Source organism: Globicephala melas, chromosome 1 (assembly GCF_963455315.2).
Source record: "Globicephala melas chromosome 1, mGloMel1.2, whole genome shotgun sequence".
Classification (NCBI taxonomy): domain Eukaryota; kingdom Metazoa; phylum Chordata; class Mammalia; order Artiodactyla; family Delphinidae; genus Globicephala; species Globicephala melas.
This window is the reverse complement of record NC_083314.1, coordinates 111,684,927-111,702,588: the sequence shown is the minus strand read 5'-3', so window position 1 is coordinate 111,702,588 and position 17,662 is coordinate 111,684,927. Positions and strand designations below refer to the sequence as shown.

The 17,662-nt window shown below is 36.9% G+C and overlaps 1 protein-coding gene across 2 annotated transcripts in view; it reads left to right on the top strand.

Moving 5' to 3' along the window:
• The window catches only part of HS2ST1 (heparan sulfate 2-O-sulfotransferase 1), a 191,850-nt gene that overhangs the window by 140,229 nt on the left and 33,959 nt on the right, over nucleotides 1-17,662 (top strand). For both annotated transcript variants that reach the window (XM_030866130.2, XM_030866131.2), the window contains exon 2: nucleotides 11,774-12,012. In XM_030866130.2, the coding sequence (XP_030721990.1) occupies nucleotides 11,774-12,012 (239 nt within the window). The remainder of the gene's footprint in view (nucleotides 1-11,773; nucleotides 12,013-17,662) is intronic.

The window sequence follows — 17,662 nt, the reverse complement described above, 5'->3', positions numbered from 1 at the left end:
GTGGTAACTGACCCCAGAGGTCCTGTGGCTTCAGCTCTCATCAGTGCAGAAATCCTTTCTACATCATCTTTTGGTGGGTCCTCATGCAGCCTCTAGATGAGTATCTGTATAGAGACTGATAGCTTACCTCCCCCTAAACTGCATATATCTTTTCTTCGCACTACTAATTATTTAAAAGCCCGTTTTCTCTTCAGCCATAGTCTATCTTGTCTTCTGGAGTAATTCTGTAGAAAGGGTGCCTTCTTTTCACAATAACTTTTCAAATATTTCAAGATAATTTTTAGTACTTTTATGGAATTTCTCCTCTAGCTAAGTGCACTGGGTTTTTTAAAGCAGTGCTTTGTGTGGCATGGTCCATCCAGCTTATTCCCATTCTGAATGTATTCTATTCTGTGTGTATGCCAGAAATGATACATAATATTCCCTGTGTGACAAATACAGATTTCCTAGGAACTGTGCCTTCCAGTGGTTTAAAACAGTAATTACTATGTTTTGGTTAGGAATATACATTTTGGTATCAGATTGACGGTTTGGATTCTGACTTTGTTCCTAAAAACTCTGTAACTAATCTGAGTCTACATTTCCATATTATTACCTTAAGGTAATAGGTATAGGGTTACTCTAGGAATTAAATGAAATAATATATGTTTAAACACACAGCAGCATTGCTTCTGCCCCATAATAAAGGCTCAATAAGTGGAACAGTTATTACTATGGTAATTATATGCTTATCAGTATAGCTACAATTGTCATAGATTCTTTTAGCTGTTTCACACTACTGTTGTTAAATAATTTTATAATCAAATTATACTAGTGTATTTGTTATTTATCAGCTTAGTCACTCTGCAGGCTTTCATGGCTTCCCCAATGACCCATCTCCATATTTTGAAACCCAGCCCCATCTTTTCAAGGCTCAGTTTATCCAGTGTATCTTTCTCCATAAGTTTTTTACCCCAATTCTTGGTTTCAAAAGTGTTTTGTTCTCTGTTATGGCATTTATTACAATGGCATTTGTTTGATTTTGTATAAGATGGAAATTTAAAAGATGAATAGATTACTTGAGAAGTATGTATTGATAAAAAAGGTGTGAGGGATGTTTTGAGATGTCTTATCTTGGTAAAGCCTGAGACAAGGGAAAAGTATATTGGTTGGAATCCCCATTTTCTATCAGAGTATTCATTTCAAGTGATTGAGACATGTAAAGGATGAAGTCTTAAAGTCAGCTCACCTGTGATTTTTAACTATAATGTTCTGTATTTTAAAAACAGGTACTTGCAAAAAAAAAAAGGTACTTCTATAATATCATCATGCCGTATTTAACTGTGCAGCTCTACTCCTTCCTCATATAGAAGTGGACGATATCTCAGATGACAAGTATAATGTGGAGCACAGGCTCTGGAGTCAGATTGACCTTGGACAGTATCCTCACCTTAGTATTCAGCTGGTGATCATTTAACTTCTTTGAGACTCAGTTTCCTCATTTAGATGAGAATAATAATAGTGCCTCTTAGGGTTGTTTTAAAAATCAAGACTTGAGGGCTTCCCTGGTGGCGCAGTGGTTGAGAGTCCGCCTGCCGATGCAGGGAACACGGGTTCGTGCCCCGGTCCGGGAAGATCCCACATGCTGCAGAGCGGCTGGGCCCGTGAGCCATGGCCGCTGAGCCTGCGCGTCCGGAGCCTGTGCTCCGCAATGGGAGAGGCCACAGCGGTGAGGGGCCCGCGTACCATAAAAAAAAAAAAAAAAAAAAAAAAAAATCAAGACTTGAGATAATGCATATAAAACGCTGAACACAGAGCATGCATATAATAGATGATACATCTAAAATACACAGAACTCAGTGTTAGCTATTAGCAATATTATTATTTCATATAGCTCATGAATACATTTCTCAGATTGGTAATAAAGGAAGGTTGTTATAAGAATTTCACGTTTTAAAATTTATGTAATAACTGTACAAAACTGTAATCAAGTTTGAAAAGTATATTAAGTAAAATATAATGCATATTCCTTTAACTTAGTAACCTTAGAAATAAAAAGAAAAGAATTATATTGGTGGTTATTGGATCAATGGGATATTTAACAGCTACTTTAATATTCTTACCTAATAGATCCTCTTAAGAGCATTAACCAATATATTTTTAGTAATAATTCATTAGTGAGATGAAATTTGGAAAGAAAATTTTATTTCTATTTTGTAATACATTTTCATTAATGTTAATAATCAGTGTATAATTCATGCCCAAACATAATGTATATGTAAAACATGTATCTACAAGGGTCTAGAAAAGTCCTTGCACATGGGGTCACAGGTCTTTTACCTCCTTATATAAGGTTATTCCTAAGTATTTTATTCTTTTCAATGTACTTGTAAGTGGGATTGTTCCTTTAAATTTTTCTTTCTGATAGTTCGTTGTTGTATAGAAATGTAACAGATTTCTGTATATTAATTTTGTATTCTGCAACTTTACTGAATTCATTAATGAGCTCAAGTAGTTTTTTGGTAGCATCTTTAGGATTTTCTATGTATAGTATCATGTCATCTGCAATGAGTGACAGTGTTATTTTTTCCTTTCCAATTTAGATTCATTTTATTTCTTTTTCTTGTCTGGTTGCTGTGGCTAGGACTTTTAACACAATGTTGAATAAAAGTGCAGAGAGTGGGCATCCTTGCCTTGTTCCTGTTAGAGGAAATGCTTTCAGCTTTTCACTGTTGCATATGATGTTAGTTTTGGGCTTATCATATATGGCCTTTATTATGTTGAGGTATGTTCCATCTATATCTACTTTCTGGAGAGTTTTTTTAATCATAAATGGATGTTGAATTTTGTCAAAAGCTTTTTCTGCATCTATTGAGATCATCAGATGGTTTTTGTTCTTCAATTTGTTAATGTTGTTTATCACATTAATTGATTTGTGGCTATTGAACCATCCTTGCATCCCTGATATAAATTCCATTTGATCATGATGTATGATCCTTTTAATGTATTTTTGTATTCAGCTTGCCAATATTTTGTTGAGGATTTTTGCATCTATGTTCATCAGTGATATTGGCCTATAATTTTCTTTTTTTGTGGTATATTTGTCTGGTTTTGGTATCAGGGTGATATTGGCCTCATAGAATGAGTTTGGAAGCATTCCTTCCTCTGCAGTTTCTTGGGATAGTTTAAGAAGGATAAATGAGGTGGGTCCAGTGGCTAGAGCGGGCTCGCTGGTGGGTGGGGCTGAGTCTCAGGGGATTCTGGGGCTATTGTCTGCCTACTGGTGGCCAGAGCTGGGTTCCTGTGTCTCTGGCTGCAGGGCTCTGGGAGTTCTGGGTCTAGTGCCTGCACACTGGTGTGTGCAGCTGGGTCCTGGGACCTCTGGTGGGTAGGGCCGTGTCCAGGGGCCGCTGTGGGCTCAGGGGTGTTAAGGTACCCTGTCTGCTGGTGGGTGGGGCTGTGTCCCCACCTAGTTAGTTGCTTGGCCTGAGGAGTCCCAGTACTGGTGGGTGGGGGAGGGGGGAGCTGGGTCCTGACATTAATAAGCTAGAGGGAGGATTCCAGAATGGCTCTTATTAACACAGTGTCCACATGGTAGAACAAGCTCCCCAAAATGGCTGCCACCAGTGTCTTTGCCCCAGGGTGATCTCCAGTTGCCTCCTGTCTCTCTGGGAGACTCTCCACGATCAGCAGGTGGGTCTGACCCAGGTTCCTTTCAATTTACTGCTTCTGCCCTGGGTCCCGGAGCAGGTGAGATTTTGTATGTGTCCTTTCAGAGTGGAGTCTCTATTTCCCACAGTCCTCTGGGTCTCCGGAAAGTAAGCACCACTGGTCTTAAAAACCAGATGCTCTGGGGGCTCATCTTCCTGGTACAGGAACCCTGGGCTGCAAAGCCCATTGTGGGGCTCAGACCCCTCATTCCTTGGGGATAACCTCTGCAGTTGTAATAATTCTCCCATTTGTGGGTCACCCAACCCAAGGGTATGGGCCTTGACTATACCACGACTCCACCTCTCCTGTCCATCTCATTTAGGTTCCTTCTTTATACCTTTAGTTGTAGAAGATCTTTTCTGGTAGGTTCCGGTCTTTTTCATCAATAGTTGTTCTGTAAATAGTTGTAATTTTGATGGGCTCATGAGGGGAGGTAAGCTCAGGGTCTTTGTACTCTGCCATCTTGGGAATTCCTCTTGCTTTATTTTCATTTTCATTCACTTCAATGTAGTTTTTAATCTCCCTTGATACTTCTTTTGTTTTCTGTTTTTCTCTTTTCTTTTTCCTGCATTCCTGTGAATTACTTTTATATTTATTAAAAATTACCTTTTGATTTATCCATAGTGTTTTTGAGTTTAATGTCTTTGTATAGCTTTTTTCATGGTTGCTTTATGTATTACATCATATAAATATCACTTGTCACAGTTTACTGGTGTCATCAGTTTACCAATTCAAGCAAAGTACAGAAACTTTACTTTCATTTACATCCCATTACTATCTGCCACTTACGGTATAATTGTATTAAATATTTACTCTGCATACATTTAAAATCATATCACATCATGTTATAATTCTTGCTTTGTCTGTCAAACATATTTTTGAAAACTTGAAGGGAAGGAAAGTTTATTGTATTTACCCATGTGTTTATTCTTTTTTTTTTTCTGGTGTTTTAAGATTTCTTCTTTTGTCTTTTTTTTTTTTTTTTTTTTTTCTGTCTAGAGAACTTCCTTTAATCAATCTTAGGGTAGATCTAGTGGCAGTAAATTACTATAGCTTTATTTTGTATAAGAATATCTTATTTTCCCCTTCATTCTTGAAGGTGATTTTCTTTGGGTATAGGATTCTTTTATTTCACCACTTGAAAAACGTTGTGCCACTTCATTCTGGCTCCATGACTTCTGATGAGAAATCTGCTGTTATTCCAGTTTTTTCTATAGTAGGCTTCATTTTCTCTGGCTGATTTCAAGATTTTTTCTTTATTTTTAGTTTTCAGAAGCTTAATTATGATGTATCTTGCCATGGATGTCTTTGGTTTATCTCATTTGGAGTTTGTTCAGAATCTTAAATCTTTATGTCTCTTGTCAAATGTCAAGTTTGCAGCCATGATTTCTTTGAGAACTCTTGCAGCCCTGCTTTCTTTCCCCTTTCCTTCCAGGACTCTGTGACACCAATGTTAGATCCTTTGTTATATCCCACAGTTCCCCAAGGCTCTGTTGCTTTTTTTCCTCCAAGTATATTCTCTCTTTGTTATTCTGATTGGCTAATTTCTTTTATTCCATGTTCCAGTTCACTAAATTTCTCTCCTTCCTTTCCATTCTACTATTGATCCTATTCACTGAGCTTTTCATCTTGATTATTTTGTTTTTGAGTTCTAACATTTCTATTTAGTTCTTCTTTATGTATTCTATTTCATTAATGAGCTTATTTGCTGAGGCTTTCTCTTTTTTCATTTGGTTCAAGCTTATTTGTAATTGTTCATGAAAGCATTTTTATCATGACTGCTTTAAATCTTTGATAATTCTAACATCTCTGTATCCTTGATATTGTCGTTTCTTGATTATCTCTATTCATTGAGTTTGAGATCCTCTTGGATCTTGATATGTTGAGTACAATTTGATTGAAACCTGGATGTTTTTATATTATGTTGTGAGACTCTGGATCTTTTTTTTTCCTTTTAAATTGAATGAAAGATTCTTTAAATTCTGTAGTGCTTTATGGTTTTCAAAAGTTACACACACGATTTCATATAATCCCATAAGAACTCTTTTTTCCCCCTTACCCCTATATTGCCCCTCCCCCTTTCCCTCTCTCCACTGGTAACCACTAGTTTGTTCTCTATATCTGTGGAGACTCTGAATTTTATTTAAACCTTCTGTTTTAGTTGACTTTTTCCAGTACTGCTCTGGCAAGGGAAGGGGTGCTGCTTTGTTACTGCCAAGTGGTGATAGAAGTCCAGGTTCCCTTGTTGGCCTCCATCAACACCTGGTGAGCTCATTGTTACCGCTAGGCAGGCATGAGAGTGGCCTCCTTATGCTGGGGGATGGTGAAAGTCCTGATTCTCCACTAGGTCTCCTCTGACACCACCAAGTGGGGAGGGGTGGGGGGCCTCTCATCACTGCCATGTGGAGGCAGGCTTTCTGATTCCTTGCTTGGTCTTCCCTGACACTGCAGACGTGCCTTGTTACCCGCTGCCTGGGATGAAAGTCCTGGCTCCCTACTTGGTCTTACCTGGCACCACACCATCAGGGATATTGGGCATCTGATCACACCCTTGTGAGGGTGGAAGTCTAGGCTACCCACTGGGCCTGTGCGAATGGAAGTGGGACCACAGTCTTTTTCTGTGGAGTTTGACTAAAGTAGAGTGATTATTATCTGAAGTTTTCTGTCTTACTATGCAGTCTCTTGGTGCTTTGGCAAGAGAGAGCAGGCTTTTGTGGGGTTTCTTTTTGTCTATGCCTGCTTCTCAGTTGCTCGCTTCTACTGCTCCAAGTCTGGGATATATGAGGCTAAAGAAAACTTAGGGAACTCACTACTGTTGTCATTCCTTGGGTCCCAAGGGCCCTAAGTAGTCTGTTTTCTTCTCTCCAGCTTTTAAGTCTTATGTTTGTCTTATATATAATGTCCAGGGTTTTTAGTTGTACTTCATGGGAGGAATAGCAAAACATAGGTTTACACTATCTTCCTTGAAGTGGAAGGTGCTCTCGACTCCTTTTTATAGGATGATCCGCTTAAACATACTTATAAGTTTTAATGATAACACCCTTGCTGACTGCCTGGAAACCCCACAAGAAAGCATCCATATAGAAATTTATTTTGTCAGTCCTCATGGTGATTGACTTCAAGGAGACTGACTCAGGCTAAAAATATTCATAAGAAAGTGATGGGGCTTCCCTGGTGGCGCAGTGGTTGAGAGTCCGCCTGCTGATGCAGGAGACACGGGTTCGTGCCCGGGTCCGGGAGGATCCCACATGCCGCGGAGCGGCTGGGCCCATGAGCCATGGCCACTGAGGAGCCTGTGCTCCGCAACGGGAGAGGCCACACAGTGAGAGGCCCGTGTACCGCAAAAAAAAAAAAAGAAAAAAGAAATTGATGTATATAATCAGACAACCAATTTATTTAATTCATAATGATTACAAAGTGCTCCTTCCATGAGGATCAGATAGTGTCTGGCTAGACAGTACATTCACAGTAAGTGGTGCTGCAAAAGGAATCACTTAACCTCATAATAGCTTTCTTTTGGTGCAACTTTGTTGCTTCCTACTTCTCATTATAAACACAGTTTATGGGGAATAAATTATACTTCAGAACAGTATTTGGGGATTTACACAACTCAGGATTTACCCCTAGAAAGTGCTAAGGATCCACTTTAATTCAGATATTTGATGGCTCCAAGCTCTTAGAGCCCAAATTATCTAGCTCTGCAATAGGCACACTTGCCAGGGAGTCCTATCAGGTCAAGTTTTGTGCCAAGGCACCCTCCCCATAGACATTTTTTCAGTAGACGCTGCCAGTTTCATCGGTGATTTCTCTTTGCCTGCAATTCTTACTTGTGAGTAACCTCTTTTTTCAATATACATACTAATGCCTCTAGGCAGTTTACTATCAGGCCTTACTGTCCAGGAGCCATTTTTTTTTTAGAAGTAATTAAACTGGGGTCATGGAGCCCCCTGCCGATATTTGGGCTCTAAGAGGAAGCCCTGAAATGCACAAGTCAGCTGTACTGGAGACAGGGTCCATAGTTTTCATAACATTCTCAAAGGGGTCTGTGACCCAAAAAATCATTATGAGCCACAATGAATATTTTTGCTCTGTTCTATTATACGTATGTAGTGTAAATCTGTTACAAACCACCTTTATTATCTACTGAAATCTTAATATTGTTATTGTCAACTTCTATGTTTTCTTTATATAATTATAGATAATAAAAATTTGGTCTTTTTTTCTTAATGTTCTTTGCCTTTTATTTATTATTTATTTAACTATATCTAACTATATATTTTTTGCTTTAACATGCAGAAGTTTCAGTATCTGAAAGCAAGGCAATTTACTGGTCTTTCCGTTTGCGTTTTTTTTTTTAATCCCTATAATCCTAAAATGTTACCCGCTATACAGATATACTACACAGTTTGAACATTTGTAAAATGTTTATTTTCTGCTGAGACCGTTGCACAATTGAGCTTTGGTGGGGGCGGAAGATTATATTCATGGGTCCTTTAATTTGTACAGAATACAAAACATTTCTCTAAATTATTTAGTACGTTGAACATTTATTTAAATGTTCAAAGAGAAAAGGTGTTTCCCCAAATACTGACCTTAATGTTAAAAAAAAAAACTAGTCAAAGAATATGTTGCAATTTTTAAAAACATCTTTTCTCCAGTTATTTTTCTTTTTTCTGTAGTCTAATATTTACATCTTGTGACTTTAATCCTTTGTAAGACTTAGGTTGGTGTATTTAATGCAGTGCTTTATACTTAGCTTGATCATTATGTTCTTTCAATAAATAAGCCTTTAATGCCCTGTCAGTGCAGAAATAGGTAATTATTGCTATTATGAATGGCCTTTTAAAAGACTTGTGTTTGTTGGTAATCTGCCATGTGGAAAGGTCACTGAACTGAGATGTATGCCGCCTTCAATAGGAGCCTAGAAGAACTAGAATTGCCATGAAGTTCAGTGTCCATCTTCAGTGTTTGGCATATTAGTGCCAGTTGTGCTTGGCCTGCCTGTAATATCATGACTCAGATTGCACTCCATGTTATTTGCAGGCTGTACATTTTGTGGTAGTTCTGAAATAACTTGCATAGCAGATTCTCTATAATTCATTACTCAAACATGAAAAAAGCATTACTTCAAAATGCATCTTTAGTATTTTAAATATGCTGCCTACATTATCTAAGTGTACTCCAAATGTTCTGTAACTAATAAAGCTTCCCCACTGATTTAAGAGAGTCTCAGAAGTTATACTAACTAGGTGCAGAGCTTCTTTGATTAAAAAAAAAAAAAAAAGGAACTATTGAGTACTTACTAAGTAAAGAAAATGGCCATATTGCAAACATCCTTACTGGTTTTAAGTATTGTCACAGGAGAAAAGAGATAGTAGTTCACCATCAACAGTAGTTACTGTTATTTTTCAACTAAGTGAGATTTGATTTTATAGACTAATATTACTAGCAAAAAGTATCTTAATATTCCACACTATTTTTATCTTTTTATGTAGTTTTAGGCATAACACTACATTAGTAATTATCTTGTTTGCTTAAGCAAAGTAAAAACATTTGAAAAATAGAAAATGCATATAAATGTATTATTTGAATGAGGAAAGTAGTTACCTGAATTTGCATCTTTTCATAATTTAAGAAATGTTTTAAAATTGTGTGAAATATACAGTTCATATGCTTTAATACACATAGTGAACCAAAAACAATGATTAATTTTAAAAACATGCTAGTTTCATGCTCCAGCTAGAGTTTTAGCACCTTAAAAAATAAAAAATCCATAGACTAAATAATAACTTCTTTTAAAAAAATAACAAAATCTGTTTCTTTTCCAAATGCTTGATTTCAGAAAAACTAGTGAAAGTAAATTCAGCATTGTTGGTTGTTGGTGTAGCCATTAAAAGTAAAGGTAATTTCACGTATGTCTGGCCTGCTGTAGGAAACCTCTCACACTTCTGTCAGCCCTTAAATGACAACAGTACTGTTTTATTTCCCTTAGTAGAAAAAGGAGGGTGTGTGGACATAATAATACCATAATAGTTTTGGACTGTGGTGATAGTTTGAGGTCATTTGGAAGATAAAATTCCTTTAAAATTATTGAATATAATACGCTTAGGCTCTCCATAAATACATGTTGAATTTAATGAGACAGCTTCCATATCCTATGGAAATGCTTGAGCATCATACATTACCTTGATTATAGATTCATTTGCAAAGTACTGTCAATTTGAAAAATAGTATGCTTTCTAAACATGTGGTATATGTTTCTTAAAAGTCTGTCCAGATTTCTTTTTCTTTCTATTTATTCTTAGTGTTTTTCTATGCATTGTCTTTTTTTTCTTGGCCCTTAAATGTTGGTATTTCCTAAGATTCTGTTCTAAGATTACTGTCTCTTTCCATGCTATGTATTCTACACTATCTAGGTAGTTTCATCCATTCCTATGGTTTTTCCAGATGTTTTTCTTCTGCATGAACCTTTATTCTCAGCACTTGACCTATGAGCCCAATTATCTTTTATCTCCTGTGTGTCCCGGACAGTATGTTCAACATTAAGCTCATCTCTTTTTCTCCACATTCCCAACTAACTCTCCCCCATGAAAATGGATACACTTGTATGCATATATGTGCTTCTCTTCCTGCTTTGGAAAGCACACTGCTAGTAAGCAGCAGGCCTGAAACTTTAATTCAAGTCTTCTGAATGTGAATCCTCAGCTCAGAGCATACTGTATTAACATAGTGGCCATATCTTCTGAACCAAAATTTAATATGCGTAGTCAGACAATATTTGAAGCCTGAACTTGTTATTGTAATTATACCACATTGCTTTTTCATGTCACTTTACTAAATTGTCGCCAGTATGGTAGGTAGATGCTAACACAAATATAATGTAAAATTGCAATTATGTATGAGACGTGCAGTACGAGGTATGTACACATACTTTGTGTGTGTGTGATTTGACCTAGTTAGGGAGATTAGATGATGCTTCCCTTGCAAGTGATGATTAAATTCAATGTGAAGTTTGAGGAGTTCACTAGGTATGGTCGAGGTTGAGGGAGAATGGATGAGAGTTCAAGGCAGGTAAGATAGCTTGCACAGAGATCTGGTGGTGGGAGGGTGCATGCTGTGTGTGAACAGTTGTCTTTGTGCAAAGTAACTTGCAATCTTGTTATATTTTCCCCCTCATTTCTTCCCCTTTTCTTTCTTTATTTGAAGCTGAAGATTTCGAAAGCAAAATGTTACTGCTTTTCAAACTGCTTGGTGGACAGTGATTTGAATTAGAGGAACCATGGAATTTAAGGAATAAACGTAACCAGGACTTATCTGTAATGCAACACCAAAAAGAAAAAGGTTTTATTATGGTGTCGTTTCTACTGTTGTTACCTAAAAATCACACCAGCATTTATAATCACTGCCCTGCTACATTTTGATAAAGGAGGCGATAACTACATCCTAAGCAATAAATTTCAAAATCATTGCCTAAATTATAAGTAATTTATTTTCTAAGTGTATTTTTTTACTGTGAAGTTTAGTATTCTATTCAGTCTGTCTTTATGTGTTTGAAAATTAGTTCAGGCTGTAGAAATTCTATTGGAATGAAAAGTGTCTTTTGAACTACACTGAAGAACTCTCTGGTCTGTGGAGTTCTAAACTTGATGACTGTTTATTCTTTCATTCTTCCTATGCATATGTATTATCCTTCAGAGGTAATTCTGAACTTTTGGCCCTCAAAACATTTTTTCAGCTGCTCTTAACCCGGTTCTTGAATAGGAAAACTATGTTCCAGGACTAGGAAATTATTTTCAGTGTTTACAACTTCCTTATAGTGTCTTTTTTTGTTTGTTTGTTTTTGCGGTACGCAGGCCTCTCACCGCTGTGGCCCCTCCCATTGCGGAGCACAGGCTCCGGACGCACAGGCTCAGCGGCCATGGCCCAAGGGCCCAGCCGCTCCGCGGCACGTGGGATCCTCCCGGACCGGGGCACGAACCCGCGTCCCCTGCATCGGCAGGCGGACTCTCAACCACTGCGCCACCAGGGAAGCCCCCTTATAGTGTCTTTTAATACTAAATTCATAATCTGTTTTTCTTTGCAGAAAGGGCTATTGCAAGACATGAAGTTCGAGAGATTGAGCAGCGACATACGATGGATGGCCCTCGGCAAGACGCAGCTTTAGATGAGGAAGAAGACATGGTGATCATTTATAACAGAGTCCCCAAAACTGCAAGCACCTCTTTTACCAATATTGCCTATGACCTATGTGCAAAGAATAAATACCATGTTCTTCACATCAACACTACCAAAAATAATCCAGTAATGTCACTGCAAGATCAGGTAAATACCACGTAGGGGATGCGTAATGTTTTCTGACACTTCCTAACTCAAATTTTGTATCTCAAAGAGATAAAGCATTTTAAGGGATATATATGATGAGCCCAGTGGATTGTAAGTTTCTTGGGGGAAAGGACCAACCGAACTTGCCTATAATTTTACATTCTTCACATTCTTGAATTTTTGAAGAGAATATTGATGCTCTTCAGTATGGTGTCCTTTTAAAAATGTGAAATATTTTTAGCAGATGCCCTGCAATAAAAATCATTATATTGTCTCCACTTATGATTGAGAAATCTTTATTTGATGAATACCTATGTTCTATATGGTTCAGTTTTGTGACTAGACTCCTGCATTTCATCTTATCTTTACTATAATTTTTGTAAGTATTAGCTATAAACTCCTGACAAACAGGGATTGCGGCTTATAATTTTAACATAATCTTGCCTTTCAGGTTGTTAAGAATCTTTAGATAAACAGGTAGATAGATAATTTTATGAAATGGTTTTAGGAAAAGTGGAGCAAGTTGTCATGAAATGAAATTGACTCCCCTCTTTAGCAATAGTTTCAGATATTTTCTTCACACCTGGAGTTCTGACTATAATTATAAAGTTCTCTCTACAAACACTGAAGGGAATGGGAATTAGGCCCCATGAGACGAAAAGATAATATTTGAAAATACTATGTAGGATCAAATACCTTATTGAGGTAACTTATTAGAAAGGTATTTGTGATAGTCATATAGTTAGAATGTGTTTATCTGTTTGACTGAAGATAGCTGAACCTGTTTTATTGTCACAGAATTGATTGTTATCCCGCTATTTAGCATACCTGTAATCCTCGCACTGAAGCAAGAGAATAACATGGATACACAAGGTTAGGATCACTTTCTTGCTAGAGGGCTATTTGTAAAGGCTAATTGTATATGGCATATCATCTGCCCATGTAATTCTTGGCTCTCTGAATTATCCCTAATTACTCTTTTTTATAAAACCAAAAACCTACATTCATCAGCCAAATCAAATAACTCTTCTGTAAATGAGAAGAAACATGAGCTTATTTAGCTAAGTGGGTCATAAAAACCATTCATTATGTAATATTGTATATCTCAAGGGCAAGTATCTTAAATCATCAGGTTTTATACAGTGTGTAGTAGATTTTAAGTGTATCTGCATGATTGCTTTTCAGAATATATCTTGGTTTAAAAGGAACATTTCTTAGCACTCACATAATAATTTTAGATTTCTTCAGTAGTATTGTTTAGAAAAATAAAGCCAGCTTGTTTGTTCAGATTTTTAGAATTTGTGTCCAAATTTTCTGTCCAGCATTACAAAGTTGTCTGGCAGCTATGAGATTTCTGAAAATGACGTTGACCTTTTTTTTTTTTTCCTCATGAAATATAAATCTACAGAAGCTCACCACATAAGACATTGATAGGCATCATGTAGTGGTACATCTCCCCGGTTGCATTTGGATGAGATAAAACTTCTGTGTTTCTTTCAGTAGCTTGTCGTGTGTGTGTATGTGTGTGTGTGTGTGTGTGTGTGTGTGTGTGTGTGTGTGTAAATATATGCAGCAAAAGAGAAGCGTAAACACTGTCTTAAAGGCAACTGGATTATATAATGAACAACACTTAAAACATGTTTGGGCAGAGTAGAAGAATAGTCTTAATCACTAGCTGGCATACTTCAAAATGTCAGCTGGTAGTTAAACACCTGGTCTTAATTAGGAATAGCTTATATACCAAATGTTCTCTAATATACCATATCTAAATTACTTACTGGTGTCTTGTTCTGTGTAGAAGCAGTTCTTCAAACAAGTCATAGGTATCGCTTCCCTTCCCTTTGCATGACATATTAGATAGTGTTTTAATTTCACTTTCAATCTAGTAAGCTTCATTTAGATGTGAAGTTTTGAGTTACTAGATGCCTTGAAAACAATTTTAAAAAATATCCCCTGAACCCCATCTTGTATAACACACTTGATTTTAATACCATACTTTTATTGTCCTTGTGAACTGTTCTCAACTGCCCTATTATTTATATAGGAATTAATAAATGACCTATTTTGCTCTTCTTTATTCTCTGAGAAATAGTTTCTAATCAGTATCTAACTCAAGTGAGACTTAAAAGATGAGATTTTTATTAAACCTGCTGTTGTCCCAATCTTCCATTTAAAGCCCAGTTTACTCATAAAAATATTTTGGGATGTAATAGGTGATTACACCCTTTATTCCCTCACCTTCCAACCTCAGCAGTCCAGTCTGCTTAATATCTATCTGCCTTTAGCCCCAGCTCTTTCCTAGATGTATTTTGTACTGGGGACTGTGCTAAACTGTTTACTTGCTTAATTATTTCTCACAAAAATTTTAGAGGCAAAGCCCAAATGTTTCTAGTCTGGTATAAAAGTATTCAATGTGTAACAGTTATGGGTATTCTTAGAAACAGTTCTCAACTCTGCTTGCAAGTTTTCATTTATTTATTGTGTATGTAATGTGTACAGAGATTATTCTACATTCTTTGAGGAATTACCAAAGAAATAAAAAGCAAGGCTGTGTCTTTCAAGGAGCTTATTTATAATTTACTACGGAATGTAAAACATAATCGCAGAAACTATGAGGACTATTCAAAGACAACATCAGTTTATGGTGTTCTCACCAAAATGTTTAACCTGGACCTCATCTTGAGAAAACAGGCAAATCCATATTGTAGAACATTTTCTAGAACAACTGTCCTGAACTCATCTAAAGTGTCAATGTTATGACATCCAAAAAAAAGGGGTGGGGGGAGATGGACTAGAGGAGACTAAAGAGACATGAAAACCAAATGTATTTTGTGACCCATGATTGGATCCTTGATCAAAAACGTCTGCTACTTCGATTCAGAAACAAATAAGTGTGTGTGTGCACAGAGAAAAAGGGGGAAAGAAGAAGATAAACAGAAGTGACAAAACGTTAACAGTTACCCTTGGTGAAGAGTGTACAGATGTTGACTACTATTCTTTCAACTTTTCCGTAGTTTAGGAATTTTTCAAAATTAAGATGTTTGAGGAACAGTTAGAACAAGGAGATTAGAAGATAAACATTTGAGAATATAAGGCATGAGAAGACTAAGTGATAAGAATGAGGTGGACTCAGTCATGAAAGTTACATTTTTGAGATTTGGGCTTTACTCTGTTAATAGACAGGAATTGGCAGGAGACAGGTAATCAGCTCTTCTAGTTGGAAAATGAAGTTTACTCTGCTATCACAAAATATCTCTGTATTACAGAACATGTTGTCTTTAAAGTACTATGCCAAATAGGTGAAGTGGCAGCATCTTTTATGATCTTTCTTAATTCTTTTCTGCTCTCACATATTTAGTTCTGATCATATTTAAGCTCTTTCTAAGAAACTGGAAATATCCAGAATTTGCATTCTCTGTAGAACAGTGTAGTAATTTTTTTTTTCTTTCTAACTTACTGTTAAACCAACTTCTGGTCATTTGCAGTAGCACATATGGTTTGATATTAGTTGCAGATACTGATTTTTCAGAACAACACTTTAGATGAATGCCTCTCAACCTATAATGTGTATACTGAACACCAGTTAAAATACAGATTCCTATTCAGAAGGACTAAGATAAAGCCTGATATTCTGAATTTCTAAAAAGCTTCCTGTTAATGCCAAAACTGATGCTTCTGGTCCTTGAACCAAAGTTTGAGTAGCAAAGATCTAGAATAGGATTCTCAGTGAAGTGATGGGAAGATGCATATTATAATCTTCACAGGATGGTGAGTTACTTATCTTTAGATTCGTATTCCTACCTCCACAAGAAAATCCAAATTCCTTATCTAGGCCAACAGGTCCTTCTTAATCAAGCCCTTGTCCATTGTCCCTCGCTTCAACCTCTCATTTACTAGCCACACTGGCCTTTTGGTTCTCTGAATGCACCAAGCCTTTCCTGCTTCAAGGCCACTATACTTATTTCCTCTTAGAACACACTTCTGGCTTCTCACAATTGGCTTCGTGTTATCCATTTAAGGTTTCAGCTTAATGACCTCTTCATAGCAAAACCTTACTTGGCCATCCTATATATGAAATACCTCTTCCAACTTACTGTGTACCATCATTCTTTCAGTATCTTTCCAATTACTTATTGATTTATTTGTTTACTGTCTTTTTCTCTATTATAATTTAAGCTCCTTAAGGGCAGGAACCTTGCCTTGTTCACCTTGTATCCCTGTGCTTAGAACCGTGCCTGAGACATAGTAGATACATAAATTTTTTGTTGAATGAATGAATGAACAAATGAACCCATTTAGATTCTGAAGGCAGTTCTTAGCTGAGCATGATGCCGTGATGATAACTGCTGGCAGAGGTAGCCCCTGATTGATAGCAGTATGAGCATGACCTCTCCTTACCTCAGGTGATTTGGGACACATACGCCCCCTCCCACAAAAAAAAAAAAAAAAGTGATTGAACAACACAGTTCTGAATTTTAGTGAAGATAGTATATTATGTTCTATTGCTGCTGAACCTTTCTTATATTTTATCCAACCATTCCTCAGGTTTTCTCTTTGCGTAGAAAACTTTCTGTCTAATGTAGTCTCATAAAACTACCCACAGCTGTACAATGAATGTTTACTTTAAGTGTATGCATGAGTAGGAGTTTGGTATGTATAATTACCCAAGTTAATAGCAGTGTTCACTCAATAGGTAGTAATTACAAAGTTGGAATTTGGCCAGGATGTTCGGGATGACATTCCTACTTTTAGATAGTGAAAACAAGTTCTTTTGTGATCACAGATAATCATAATGTTGAGATTAATCTCATTAAGAATATAAGTCTAGATATAGTGTTAGTGCGATGGTGCTTTCTCAGCTTTTCTTATAGCACGGGTTCAGGTCTGGTTCGACTAGCAAATAAATCACAACACCACTCCCTACGTTGTTGCTTGTGTTTTCCCTAAAGGCATCTTGTGATTACTTGCTAACCTGACTCTGCTTGAGTTATAAAATCTGACAAAAATCACAGTTTAGAATCTGCTCCAGGCTAGCCATAAAAACATCTCTTTTCCTGTACTATATCTAACTACTACTTCTGAAACATCTTCTTGATAGCCTTTTGCAATCAGAGTATGGAAATTCTCTTTGGATAAGGTCACTATGGTGACTTTATTTCTTTTCCCCAAGAGTTTTCGGTGTCTTCAGACTCAACCTCATTTGATACTACTAGCTTTGTTCCTTTTTGCCTCTCACTTTATCGTTCATTAGTGCCAAGTATCATAGTCAGTAAGAATCTATAAAATGAACTGAGTAAAAGCTTGCTCACCTGATCTGCATTTTCCCCTACTCCTCTCTATTCCAGAGCTTTATCTCAAGGTCTTGGGCAGAATGCGCCACTGTAGAGGAAAACCAGAAGAAACACTGAGAGACAAGTGGTACAGAAGAGGCGAGAAGGCAGAAAATGACAGGGCAGGAACTGCAGCTAGACTGGTGAAAGGGAACAAGTGAAGATGAAGAGAGAGGAGGGTAGGGAAAACTCTGGAGAACTAAGAGGATAAATATTAAACATGGCTAAAAGGAGAAGTGGCTAAATTAATACTTTGAAAGGAAAATGTTAAAAAAATACTGTTCTTCAAAGAGGATTAATTAGATCGTTATGTCCTTGCA